Source organism: Cucumis melo, chromosome 10, assembly GCF_025177605.1.
Source record: "Cucumis melo cultivar AY chromosome 10, USDA_Cmelo_AY_1.0, whole genome shotgun sequence".
NCBI lineage: Eukaryota > Viridiplantae > Streptophyta > Magnoliopsida > Cucurbitales > Cucurbitaceae > Cucumis > Cucumis melo.
The window spans coordinates 10,662,793-10,677,544 of record NC_066866.1 but is presented as its reverse complement, the minus strand read 5'-3'; the positions used below and the strand labels follow the sequence as shown (position 1 = coordinate 10,677,544).

The following is a 14,752-nucleotide window of genomic DNA, read 5'->3' as shown; positions in this document are numbered from 1 at the left end:
GATTTTTTCGACGTCACATCGGGAGAAGCCTTTTCCTGATGCCTAAGGGGGACGTCGATAGTGGCCTACAACCGACGCATAGATGTCACATCAAGGGTGAGGTTGTGTCGATGTTTTATCATCGTCGACCAAATCAATGTCGGGAGAAGGATTTTCTTGACATCGTGATGGTTGCACGTCGGCAATGGGTCCCTGACGCGTTTCTGTCGACATTCTTCCCGATTGAGGATGTACGTAAGAATAGTCTTCTCCGACACGTTTATAATCTTCGCCGATGCATGCACGTATCGGGAGACCCCCGACTTGTTGTAGTGTTAAATCCAACCGCATACTACGAATAGTGGGCATGTAACGCTCTAAGTTTAGGACAGGAACATGAGTGAAGCAATATTATATCTAAATGAGAGGGATCCTGAAGATATGAAAATATAGTTAATAAAGACTTCAAGAATTTAAAGTTACTACCTATATCAATAAGTCCACCTTCATTTGAGTGACTCAATAAAGCTAGCTAGCATCTTGGAAATAAGATCTAGTAAGGAGCGGGAAACATAATAATAAACATATGGTAATCGATTAATAATTAGATGGTAATTAGATGACAATCTATCAAATAAAAGGTAGAGCACGAATTGATTCTAGTGTTGTAGGGGCATTTTTGACTTTTTCCATTCAATCTATCCGCGAATTTGGATTGGACTTGAGGATTTAATCCTCAAACATTGTTTATGGACTTAATTTCACTAAAATATTTTTTCAAAAGTGACCCTAGTTTTACAGAACCAAAAACCCAAAGAGTTAATAATACGAAGCTAAAACTTTCGAAACCAATATATTACTTCGTGTTAATGGGATGCAATTTTGGAGATTTATATATGATCTTTAAGCTGAGGCACGAATCTTAATTTATTTATTATTTTCCTTTATATCCAAATCTCTAAAGAAATCTCGAAAACACATCCAAATAAAAGTGGCCATTCATATAAGTTTGCTTAAAGAACCAAACATATATAGCCGTATCAAAGACTACCTAAAGTGAACAAAGAAAAACAACCAAGTGGGGATGTTCTTTATCATCATCAACCTTTAATTATTATACCTTCTTTATCAGACCAAAATTGGAGTCGCCATTCACCAATAACTTTCTTTCCTTTTTCTTCCATTATATTTCTCATCTCAAATTGCATCTCACTCCCTCCCCCAAACCAAAATATGCATTTTAATCTTGTTCTGAAAATTTAATCAAATATCTTATGCATGTAATCAATAAAGTGGTTGAAAATAAAATTGATTTGTGTATTATGAAGATTAAGTTCATCATGTAATAAAAATGATAAGATTTTCATGATAGAAACTTTTTAATTATTGTTAGAAAACTAAATCGTTCCTTATTAAAGCTTAAGTACTAAAGGGCACTTAAAAGTTTCAAACACTAATCGTCAAATGTTGTCCATATCCAATAAATTAACCCTCCATTTTTTCTTAGTTGATAAGAAAGAAAAGAAATAGCCTCTAATAAAATCCCCTCTTCTCCACTTCCAAACCACTCTCAAAGAGAAATAGAGCTTGTATAAAGAGAAGGGGTGTAAAAAGAAAGAGAGAAACAATGCTTGTGAGTCGGCCTCTTTCCTTATTTAGAAGGTCACCAAGCAGCATTTCGATGCCGGTGGCAGCATCGGAGGGTCCGTTTTCAGGGGTTTTCGTGGTGAAAGATGAGGAAGCTGAGGCCGAGGACTCGTACTGTTGGGGGATTTGCAAGAGAAGGAGTATTAAGAAGCCGCCATTTCCACAAGATAGAATATTGACAATTCTTCATAGTTCTTCTCAATATGAAGAAACAAAATCCACTAAAGTTTGGTTGCTTCCCGTTCTTGATCGTCCTCTTTCTTCTAATCGTTACTATCTTATCAAAGCTCGTGGCAAACATAAAGGGTTAGTTTCCTTTCTCTTGTTTTTCCCTCCTCCTTTTCTCTAATATTATATTGCTATCAGAAGATTTATTATTATTTCTTATGCATAGATATGTATTCTTTAACACACATACTGACTTTTCCTTTAAACAAAAAGTAATTTGAAGATTAAACTCTATTAAGACTTCTTCCGTCTATTAATTTCTTTTTATTTTCTCTTTAATTAATATTTTTTAAAATCAAGGAAAATACTTTTGAAACTAAAAATAGTAGTTTTATTTTCACAATTGGTTGAAGAACTCAAATCTTTTATTCAAAATTTTACCAGTTTTTATTTTTTAACTTTTAAATTTGTGTGTGTTTCATTTAGTGAGACTTTAAAAACTATCTAATTACTCTTTTGAATTATTGTCAATATATAAAAATATGATGTATGGTTGTGTTTATTTAGTCTTGTAGGTAATATTTTTAATACCTTACTAAACTAATTTTAAGTGATGTTTCGAACAACATGTTAGAATAGACATCTTACATTTTAGGAAGTTAAACTATTTATCGGGTTAAAAAAAAGAGTGAGAATTTAGAAAATTTAGGTTTAATTTTAAAACATTTAAGTTTTCTATTTCCAACAACTATTTTGAATCATTAATTTTAGTTGGGTAATTAGTATCAACTTAAGTTTAGAAAATTATTATCACCTCTTTTAATGTCATACAAAATATTTGTGGAAATTTTAATTAAAATATTTTGAAGATGTTATATGAAATAGAATATATGTAGGAATTAACCTTTTACCTTACTTGTCTCTTCTCTTCTCCCTTACCTTAAATTATTTATATATCTTTTTTTTTTCTGCTCTCAATGATTTTGCTTCATAATATTTATTATATGTATCCTAAAAGGTTTTGCTAACACTTTTATCTCCACTTTCTCTTTATTTTTCTTTTATTTATATATTTAAATTAAATGTAATATAATATAAAACTCTCTCTCATCTTTATCTCGAATAGCATATAATTGCATGATTGTAAGTTACCCTTCATTGGTAAAAGTTCTTATTCACCTTTTATTCATCCATTTTTCATTGCATATAATGTAAATGAGTTCTACTGAAATTCTGCACCCATGTAAATGAGTTCTCTAAGGGAGTAGCTCACGAGAAAAGTCCTCCATAAACCGTCGGTAATAGCCTGTTAAACCCAGAAAGCTATGAACTTCACTAAATGTGGAAGGTCGAGGCCAACTAGTAACAGCTTCTATCTTTGTTGGGTCCACAAAAATGCCATCTTTAGAGACCACATGGCCTAGAAAAGATACCTGCTTCAACCAAAACTCGCATTTTGAAAATTTTGCATATAATTTATTGGCTCGAAAGGTCTCTAGAACTATGCGTAAATGCTCTTCATGCTCTGCCTCTGTCTTGAAATATCCCAAAATATCGTCAATAAAAACAATTACAAAAGTGTCTAAGAAGTCTTTAAAGATTCTGTTCATCAAATCCATAAACACTACTGGAGCATTTGTCAATCCAAAGGACATCACAATGAACTCATAATGCCATATCTTGAACGAAATGTTGTTTTCGATATATCACTATCCTTAATCCTCAGCTGATGGTATCCTGAATGAAGGTCAATCTTAGAGAACACTGTAGCTCCCAGCAACTGGTCAAACAGATCATCAATCCTAGGTAAAGGATATTTGTTCTTAATAGCTACCTTATTTAACTCTCTGTAGTCAATATACAAGCGCATCAACCCGTCTTTCTTTTTAACAAACAAAACTGGTGCACCCCAAGGTGACACACTCGGTCGAATGAGACCTTTGTCAAGCAACTACTGCAACTGAACCTTCAGCTCTTTCAATTCAACTGGGGCCATTCTGTAAGGAGCTTTAGATATAGGAATAGTATCAGGTTCCAGCTCAATAGCAAAATCAATCTCCTTGTGAGGGGGTAATCTTGGAAGTTCTTCATGAAAAACATCTAGATAATCCCTCACCATAGGTTCTAATGACAAGGAAACATCAGCTTCTCTAGTATCCACCACATTGGCCAGTATACTCTAGGTACCCTGGTTATGTAGCTTCCTGGCTTTCATAGTTGAGATCACCTTAGGTAATACTACTGTTCCTACCTCTTTAAACTTAAAACTGGTCCTTGTAGGAGGATTAAACACCACCTCCCTACGGGAACAATCTATACTAGTATGATTAGCAGCTAGCTAATCCATACCTAGAATTACATCAAAATCATGCATATCTAAGACTAACAATGTTATATCTATTACACGACTCACTATCTCAATCTGGCATGCTTTTGTCTTTTCTTTTGACAACATACTCTCCCCAGATGGAGTAGACACTGATAAGACATGATCTAGGGGTTCTACTTCTAAGCATGCATGTGATACAAATACAAAACAGATAAAGGAATGTGATAAACCAGAATCAAACAGAACTAAGGCATAATTCCCCAACACTGAAAGCGTACCTGTCACAATAGTGCCTGCTCTCTCGGCCTCAGATTTATTCGTAGCAAAGACCTTATCCTGCTGTGGTGCATCTGCTCTCTAATTCTGAGCAACCCCAGTAATCCTCATAGGACATCTATCAGTTGTATGCCCCTCTAGCTTACACTTGAAGCAAGTCTTAGTCTCAAACAAACAAAGACCCAGATGGTACTTCCAACAGGTGGTACATAATGGCTTCTCTCTGGCCAGTTCCCTTGTCTCAAACAATTTTTGCTGAAAATGACGTAGATCGCCACCTAATCTCAAGTTCCTCTGTTGCTCAGCCTTCCTTTTCTATCATGAGGTTGACCATTTTCCTGCTATCTTGGACAAATTAGCCTTCTCTTGTAAACTGATATCCACTGTCAGATGCAGTGCATCAGCATGGGTGGCAGGTCGGAAGGCTCAAACGAGGCCCAGGATATCTAGCCTGAGACCTCTAACAAGCTTATTGGCCCTGGCAGCCTCAGAGCAAGCGAGACAGCATGTCAAAATCAGCATCATACTACTCCACGGTCCTATCACCTTACTCCAAGTTTAGAACTCTTACCGCTCGACATCTCTCAAATTGGTAGAGAAGAACTTCACATAGAAACTCTCCTTAAACTACTCCCAGGTGATATGATTCACGTCACCCCCTAGCATCCTCTTTGTCGTCTCCCACCAGACGGTGCCTCTGTCTGTCAACATAAACACGGCGTATTGAACCTTCTGATTGTTATGACACTTAATGTATCAAAATATGGTATCCACAGAAGATAACCACATCTAAGCCTTGGTGGTGTCCTCTAAAGACCCGTCAAGAGTCTTAGGATTGTATTTTCTGAAATCCCTTAAATGTTTAGCCTCTGCTGACAGCTGGTCTGGCACGCTCTGGGGTTCGACTAGAGCCTGAGTAGGAACTGGCGGGACAAGCTACTGCGGTGTCTGCGTCTACATAATTAAGTCTCTGAACCTCTGCTTCATAGCAGCGAGGTTTGCATGAGTGACTGGTGCAGCAGGATTGGTAGCTTGAACTACGGTTGCACTCCAGGTTGGACACATCCTGCTCCACTTCCTCGACCTTCTTGACCACTCCTATAAGAACCTCTTCTTGGTAGCATTTTCCTAATAACCACCAGTAACTCCTTTAGTCTCAACAATAATTCACTTCGCAGTTTAACTTAGGCAAGATCATACATATAGAGTTATACATATAATTCATAAGAGCATACCTAACGAGCGGTAAATGATCGTTCTAGCCATAGGGACACAAAACATAGACTTACATCATAAGTCAGTCTACATAACCTAAAACTTAGGCTCTGACACCAACTGTAAAGACCCAACTTTTCAGTCTAAGTTGAGGTCATTACTTACTGCTAAGACTCGACATCTAACATAAAAAACTCAATTAAGAACTTGATCAAAATTCATTAAAACTTCAAGATGTAATAAAATCATCTTCGGGCCCTATTTCAAATTAATTCCAAAAGTTTCAAAACATAGTCTATGGAATTTCAAACAAAACAAATGAACAAATGTTCTAACCAAAACTTAAATTAAAATCCTCAAAACAAAAACAACAATGACATTGAGCGGAAGCAATATAACTAGACATTTCCATATGACCTTCACGTATCCTTCTTGCCCCTTGCCGGTCTGCCTCGTACATTACCTTTACCTGAAAAAGTTAAACATAAAAGGGTGAGTATAAAATATACTCAGTAAGAGACCCACTACTGGTCTCGATAGGATAGTAACATACATATCAGTCTAGTGATCCCGTAGGATACACATATCAGTCTAGTGATCCCGAAGGATACACAACATGTGGCGATCCCGTAGGACACCATGCCTGTAAGGTACACTACCTCATAGATAAAACTAATTGTTACCCCTCAATTCATTATAAACAGTCTACAATAGTCACATCACAACATAGCCCAAACCAACAGTCCAGTCTCTAAGTATAATCAGTCAGACAGTCCAGGTTCAGTCAATAAATCAACTAATCATCATGTAATTACACCTGACAATCACATCGTCTCAACCCAAACAATAACACAAACTACAAGTGATCTATACTATGCATAATGTTTAATTCAGTCTACACCATAGTCCATCAGTAAATATACAACCTACACATGACGGTCCTGAACCCTTAGTCCATCAACAGCACAACTCAATAATATGCATAGACTACACAAAACATTCAGATGTCACTACCCATTCACAGCACAACCCAACAATGTATCTAAGGTACATACAGCAGTCAATCCTCATCACCTATATTCGGCCAATAGTACGACCCATCAATGTATAGAAAAAACTACAATTAGCACTCATGTCGGCTATACTCACCCAAAAGTGTAAACTAACTACGCTTATCTTCTTACTCTTAGCAGTCGAATCCGTGCATTCATTAATTATAACATTCGTATCAGTCAATAAGTTTCAGTTCAAAATCGAGTCCAGTAGTAGAGATCCCTTACCTTGAGATAGCTACAAATCCTTATTCGCACATAATCCAAACGATCCAAACTAAACAAAATCAAATAAAAAGGACCTGTTACTTTCACAAACAATTCTCTTCCTCTAAAACAATCTATAGCGATTTCCACAACTTCCTCAAGTAGTTGAAAGTTGAATTCCAACCGAACCTAATAGAGTCTTAAGGAATTTGAGTGCTATAACCCAATGACACCTTCAAGGTGGAAACCACAGTTAAACTAATTAATACAACATCAAGAAAAAGACAATGGCTATGAAAACGGACATCAAACCACAAGTTTTACTTTTAACACAAACCTCGACGGTTGGCGGATCTGTAGGTGACGACGATTCTAGACGTGCAAACGGAGAGGGAGGCGGACAGGATACGGCGGCGACTGGGTTCGTGAGGAATGCGATTGGAAAACGAAAATGGGAGAAACCCGTTGTGGCGTGCGGCTCAAACAAAGAGGTAACAAGCTGAGCGACGTGCGCAGTCTGGGGGTTGAAGCTGACGAACAGGAAGTGACTCACCAGATTGGAACGAGCCGCAATTGGGTGGGAGGTGGCTCTCGACTGGGATTTGCGTGCGACGGAGACTGGGTTGAGCGTACGGATGGAGGTGTAAACGATTGAATCGAACAGTGGGCTTTGCAGGGACTCGACGGTTAAGGAGCTTTACGGAGGGGAGGAGAGGGGAAAGCAGCGCTGGTGCACGGAGAGCAGAAGACAGAGGCTGCGGGTTGAGGTGAAACACGAAGAAGAAGAAGATAGGTGGGGGCGGCTGTACAAAGAGGATGATGATTATAGGTTTTCAAAAGAAATTTAATAATAATAATATAATTTATATTATTTTATATTAAATTATATTATTTTATTTTAGTATAAAATTTATATCCTTCTTTTTCTTTTTCTTTCCAAACTTAAATAACTTAACACCCAACAAATTAAATTCTCGATAACATAAAGCAATTATGTTGAGAACATACTTCAAAATTTTGGGACGTTACAATCAATGAAAGAGAAACTTTCATAAATGTAACAAACTATTAAAAAATTTACGATCCGTATAACAAAGGCCAAAAGTTAGTCATTTTTTAAATATTCTAAGTTTGTCCTTTCATCTTTTTTCTCCTCTGCAAACCGACTTTCTTTTTTTACTATTTTTTTCGCTGCAAAACGTCTTACGTCCCAAATCTGATTTCTTTCTATCCTCTTTCTTCTTTTTCTCTTTTTTTCGTTGCGTGCATCGTCTTTCTTCTTGTCCTTCTCTTTTTTTATGTCGTTTAGATTTGGATAACCAAATCTGATTTCTTTCTATTTTCTTTCTTCTCTTTTTTTTTCTGCGTGCGTCGTCTTTCTTCTTTTTCTCGTCCATTTAGATTTGGGGTAACCAAATCTAAAAGATCGTGCATAAAAAGAATCTTGAAAAAAATCGTTTCAAAAGAATTAAAAAAATCGTTTAGCCAAATCTAAACGATCTTATACCAAAGAATCTTGAAAAAAATTTTGGTTTAGATTTGGGGTAGCCAAATCTAAACGATCGTGTAAAATAATAGCCAAATCTAAACGATCATGTACCAAATATATTACGCGCATTACCAAATATATTACACACGCTGTTGACAGGACGCTTTTGGTATTTTCCATGTTGAGCATGTGGGCTTTTTCAATTTTTAAAATTGTTCTATACAGTATAAATATTTTGCTGTTTTTTTATATTTTTGAAAAGATCAATGAATGAAAACCACTACCTGTCATTTATTTCAATATTTTCTTTCTAACAAATGGATTTTTCTTTTTCTTCTTCTTTTAAAACGGCAACCCAAATTTATTAGTTGAGTAGTCGTTTGGTTTTTTAAAATCTACCTAGCTATTGAAACTTCTAATATGCCTAAATTTACGAATATTAAAGTTCTTTTAGTTAATAGTTTCGTTTCTAATTTTTTATTTTAAAAAATGAAATCTATTTTTTACAATGATTTACATCTTCCTAAATAGAATGTTTCAATTTTTAGTCAAAGTTTAAAAACAACAACGACATTTTAAAGGGTACTTTTTCTTACTTCTCAAAAGTTAAGCTTGTTTTTTAACCACTAATAAAAAGTATATAAGAAAAGAAGAAATTTGGATGTGCAAATAGTATTTGTATGCTTAATTTTTTTTTAAAAAAAGTCAGTTGGTTATCAAATGAGATCTAAATAAGGAGATTTGTTTTGCCTAACTTGCATACGAAATAACTTAAAAGATACCAGTAATGTATATATGATAAGTGTCTTTTCTAAACGATCTAGATTTGATCGTTTAGATTTGTAAGCCTAATCTAAACGATTTTTTTTTTAAGATTCTCTGCTAGACGATCGTTAGATTTGTCTATTCTTTGGCACACAATTGTTTATATTTAATCATTTAAATTTGAGTAATCAAATCTAAACGATTTTTTCAAGATCTTTTGGTACAAGATTGTTTAAATTTGAGTAGCCAAATTTAAACGATTTTTTTTCAAAAAAAAAATTGGTACACGATCGTTTATATTCGGTACATGATTGTTTAGATTTGATACAAAAAAAAAATCAAAATTTTTTGCTACATGATCATTTAGGTTTTGTACACAATCATTTATATTTGATCATTTAAATTTGGCTACCCAAATCTAAAAAAAATTTCTAAGATTCCTTGTACACGATCGTTTAGGTTTGACTATTTTTGCAATAGGATCGTTTAAATTTGGCTATCCAATATCTCAACAATTTTTTCATGATGTTTTATATTTGGCACACGATCTTAAACAACCAACAGTTTGAAAAAAATGAAAAAAAAATAGATCTTTTATATTTAGCACACGATATTGAACCAAATAACAATCTGAAAAAAAAAATAAAAGAAAAATTGCAGAAGAAGAGAAAAAGATGATGGAAAGGAAAAGAAAAATTGCAGAAGAAATAAAATGAATAGGAATGAAAAACGAAAATATCTAAAAAATTGCAAAAGAAGAAGAGAAAAAACGGTGGAAAGAAAAAGACCACAAAGAAGAAATACGATAAAAAGGAAGGGCAAACCTTAATATAATAATTTTATCATTAATATAATAGTTTTTATATACCATTAATTTATTTTTAAATAAAATTTATTTTCTCTTTAACTTTTCCATTACTAAGACTCGAAAACATTGTTGAATGTCATGTTCTCTCTTGATACGAGGAATAATAACAATCTGATTGATTGTAATCTAAAATCCATAAAAAAAAATAGTAGCAAGAAAAAACTGCACTACAATCAAACATTAAGTGATGAAAGAAAGAGAAGACATAAATGCAACTTTTCAAATATCTTTATCTTTATTATATCGGTTAAATTACGATAAACACATCTTTTCAAATACAATTACTTAAACATTCCAAAATTATTTACAAATATATTTTGTCATGTTTAAAATAATGGTATATATTTATAATTATATGCGTAACATACCTCTTATAATTTAAAATTGATTTATTATTTTATTTTAAATTTATTAAAATGTTTTTTACTCTTTAATGTGACAATCTCGAATGATCCAACATATAATATAGTATTATTTGATATTTACGTGGGTTAAATAATAATATTACTATTGTCATCTACACATGAAGGTAAGTAACACTATTAGTAAATCACATGAATCTCTTTGTATTGATTTTTAGTAATAACACGCAATAGATTTTTTTATTTTCGATTTGGTAACAACATCTTAATCTCTCCCCATCCAATAGGAAGGCATACAAATGCTCAAAAGAAGACGACATAAGAACATGTTGCTTCGGGGACGTTTTGAGCGACAAGAAGCCATCACCCTTCAACTTGAAAGACATCTACCAACAGTTTCAGATTCACAGGTACCACAACGGTGGTTTCTTCGCTCAGTCAGTCGCTCCCGATGGTGTTCCACCAAAGTTTCTCCGAACTAAAGGATGGAAACTTCGTTCTTCTTCTTCTTCATCAACTTTGCATCTTCCATTTGAGGAAGCTCTTGGCTTAGACTCGTCTAGTAGAGAGCTTCTTCCTGACTTTAACTTCCCCATCTTTACCACTCGCTCTCCTCCTGTGGTGGTCGGGAAATGGTAACCTCTTCCTTTTCTTTTTTTATTTTTTATTTTTTGCTTTCATTCCCCAAACTCACTTCCTACTTAATCCCTTTAATATAATTATGTTTTCATTCCCATGCACCTCCTAACAATTTAAACTTAAATTTTGTTGGTCCCATTTGCTAACAATGTTTTTAGTTTTTTAATTTTTAAAAATTAAGTCTATTGATATTCTTCTTTTTACTTTCTAATCTATTTCTACCTATATTTTAACAAATCATAGTCTAAGTTTTGAAAACTATATACATACATACATACATATATATATATATATATATATATATTTTAAAAAAATTGTTTTTTTTGAAATTTAGCTAAAATTTCAATTCAACAAAGATGTAAATCATTATATTGAAAAAATAAAAGAAAATAGATTTGATTTTTAAAAACAAAAGATGAAAGGGTGTCTAAGGGTAGTCCATTTTTTGTTTTCGAAAATTTAGCCTATAAACATTACTTCTTCCATCTCTAAATTTAATGTGTGTTATTATCTACTTTTTACCAATATTTCAAAAGCTTGGCCAAATTTTGAAAGACCAGAAGAAGTTGTTTCTTTAAAAAAAAGAAAGAAAAACTTGTATTTGTTTTAAGAACATAATTTGGAAATACAACTTTTGTGATAACAAAGATTCTAATCCTACCGTAAAATAATAAGGGAAAATATGATTAATTTTAAAAAATCGATCAAAATAGTTATCAACGAGACATTAGTTTTTTTTAGATTAACTCTATCAATCCATCCTATTTTTAAATTTAATTTTTTGTTGTCTAAAATACTAATCCATGTTTTAAAAACTAAAAAGAGTAGTTGCTAAACACTCATTTTTGTTTTGAGATCTCAATTTGTATCGTTAGCAAAATTTCAATAGGCGCCGAATCTTAGGGGTGGCGTTTTTCCAATTTGCTTTTCTCTTTACTAATCAATCAACTTTTTCTTTCTAAAGGATGATTCTGGTCAATATAATTTTGGCTTCTCTATTGATTTCTCATACTCAGATAATTTTCAATCTATGAGATCACCACACACTAACATCTATATTTTCTTCTTTTCTTCTTCTTCTTACTTCTCCCTTCTTTTTTATTTTTCTTTCTTTCTTCTCTTTTCTTTCTTATTCTTTATAATTCCATTGTTTAACTTTCACTTTAATTTAAATTTGATTTTGCTTATGAAATCATTAAGTAAATATTGCATTCTATTTTCTTGTCATATGCCATCGTTATCTTCATCATTTCACTTTCGATTATGAATAATTTGAATGTTCAAATTATAACTTGAATGCTTAAATTTTCGTTAATGTATAGTTAATAATCTCTGAAGTACAAATAGGTTTTTAATTGTTTTTTTTTTATATATATATAATTTTCATCATTTAGATTAGCAATAAGTTTCTATTAAGGACATCAATTTACTTAATTATCAACCAAATGATTTTGTATAATACACTATAATAGATTCTTCAGATAAAATAAGTCAAGTAAGCCAAAAATTTAATTAAAAAGGTTGAATGACTAGAGGAGTACGAACATATATATCGTATATTACAAGTTTATTTAGTTGGTTTACTATATTATTTTATATATGTTTCATTCTCTTTCTGAATTAGGTTATGCCCATTTGTTTTTGTGAGGGAGAACTCAATGAGCATAAGAAAGCAAATGAAAAGATCACCAATTTACTCTCTCACTCTCGAACAATGTTGGGAACAAATGTTCTCTTGTGAGAGCCCTAACGACGAATCTAGGTCCATCGTGACTGTCACCATCGACGTTGCTAGAGAGGTCGTGTTGCTAGCTGGGAGAGAAGCGAAGAGAGAGAGAGGAGATGAGCATAGAAAGGGATTCATTTGGTTTAAGGTTTGTAATAGATTAGACGGTGGTGGGAAAGCTATGGGCATAGGACTAAGCATTGCCCTATTGGAGAAGATGAGATGGGTGCAAGAAGCGGGAGGCTGGTTCGGCAGTGGCGAAAACGACAACGACAACAGTGGAGAGAAAGTAGTGAGGGTGGAGAAAGTAGAAGAAATTACAAGTGAGAATGGTTGGAGAAGATTTAGCCTTTATATGTTGGTGGAAAGCTTTGTTCTTAGGAGATCCAATGGAGCCTTGGTTTGGAAATATAATTTCAGGCACACTCATACCATTAAATGTAAATGGGAATAGCAAGTAACATCATCATAAATTACCTTCTTATTACAACCAAATATTATTTTAGTTTGACCATAACTTATATGAAGAAAGTTCGTTATCTAAATTACTCTCTAATTTTGAAATACATAACATAAAATCAGTAATATTTGTATTGTAAAAAGGTGAAGATCAAAATATCTGACAATTTAAACTAACAAAGTAGAGCTATAAAATCTAGTGTGAAAACTTATCTTGTAATTGTTCGGGTTGACGTTCTAAATCTCGTGGTCTTATAATTTATAATTGTATATATTATACAAATATTTATTTATCTAATAAAATAAAGTGTTTTATTTTATTTGACATTTAGTTTCATTAACCCACAAAACAAATAAATTAACATCCAAGGTTATCTTCTAACCTAAACATGTATGTGAAGATATACAGGTGGATCATGTTATGAAGACATACAAGTGGATCATGTTTAAGTGATAACCTAAATAGTCTATAGTAGATGGATAAGGCTAGATACCTTATCCTGGTGGCACTATGAATACGACCTGCTTTTTAGTAATTATTGTTACAATTGTTCTAAAGTGCTACAAATAATTTGATCCTAATCATTCATGTCAAGACATTAGAGCGAGAGTATTCTATACAAAGAGTTTGATCGGACCATGAAATGAATAGTCTCTCTTATTGACACCATTACTAGTAGAGATTACATTTTACCAATATGACCATAGGTGGCTTGACCTTAATCCTGACTAAGTTGTGAACTCCTGCCTATGAATGCAGTCCTTTGATTTTCATGGGTGAGAGTGGCCTATGTCGCCAACCCAATATGCCTACCATTTTGAGCATTCGTCTGATTGGGGAGCTGAGAACATAGCTACAGAAGAAGGAATTCACTCATTCTCTATAGATAGAGTAAGTAGAGAAATTGTTTTCTTAAGGATTGATTCCAGGGCTTGGACAATGTGGCTCCACACCTTCTCTTGGTCTGAGAGGAGTTCGTTATAGTGGTACTATATTTATTGTTCACTAGAGGAATCAGTGGTTCTTAAGAAGTTAGATGTAAATACAAGGGCAAAACGGTAATTTTTGGCCTTGTTGTACTTACGAACAATTTGTGAAGGGTCATTGCACTATTGATTGGTTATATCTAATGGACACAAAAATATATCTACAGTAAGAAGAGTGCAACTATCAGTCTTTAGTGGAATAACTGATAGTTAATTAATAAAGTTTAATTAATTAATTTCATATCATTGGAGCTTTAATTTGTAGGTCCATAAAGTCCCCTTGTTAACTCAATAAGGATAAATGAGAATCAAATTTATTTTGGTTTAATTTGAATTGTTCAAATTGATTAAAGGGAATAAATTTTATATGATGCAATTAATATAATGTATTTGATACATTATAATATAAAGTTTTTATGAGAGAAGTTAATATTTGAATAGGATTCAAATAATAATAATATGAATACGATAAGATTCATAAATAAACTATAGGTTAAAATTAATATGGATTCGATTCATATTAAAACTATAGATCATAAGAGAGATCTAAACCATTGGTTATGCTATATATGATATAATATAAA

The 14,752-nt window shown here is 33.1% G+C and overlaps 1 protein-coding gene and 1 long non-coding RNA gene across 2 annotated transcripts; one reads left to right on the top strand and one right to left on the bottom strand.

Moving 5' to 3' along the window:
• The first annotated feature begins 1,420 nt into the window (after nucleotides 1–1,420).
• On the top strand, nucleotides 1,421–13,230 carry LOC103496674 (uncharacterized). The gene is made up of 3 exons (XM_008458622.3): nucleotides 1,421–1,932; nucleotides 10,645–10,992; nucleotides 12,621–13,230. The coding sequence occupies exons 1-3, from the start codon at nucleotides 1,607–1,609 to the stop codon at nucleotides 13,174–13,176; spliced, it is 1,230 nt and encodes a 409-aa protein (XP_008456844.1). The 5' UTR covers nucleotides 1,421–1,606; the 3' UTR covers nucleotides 13,177–13,230.
• Nucleotides 2,953–7,691, bottom strand: LOC127151271 (uncharacterized). Its single transcript, XR_007824124.1, has 2 exons — nucleotides 7,211–7,691; nucleotides 2,953–6,083 (listed from the first exon to the last, which is right to left on the bottom strand). It is a non-coding gene; the product is annotated as an uncharacterized LOC127151271 (long non-coding RNA).
• Nucleotides 13,231–14,752: the final 1,522 nt, after the last annotated feature.

Coding starts and splice junctions, on each gene's coding strand:
- LOC103496674 (XM_008458622.3), top strand. CDS start 1,607: ATGCTTGTGAGTCGGCCTCTTTCCTTATTTAGAAGGTCACCAAGCAGC. Junction 1,933..10,644: donor GCTCGTGGCAAACATAAAGG/GTTAGTTTCCTT, acceptor CCCATCCAATAG/GAAGGCATACAAATGCTCAA. Junction 10,993..12,620: donor CCTGTGGTGGTCGGGAAATG/GTAACCTCTTCC, acceptor TTTCTGAATTAG/GTTATGCCCATTTGTTTTTG.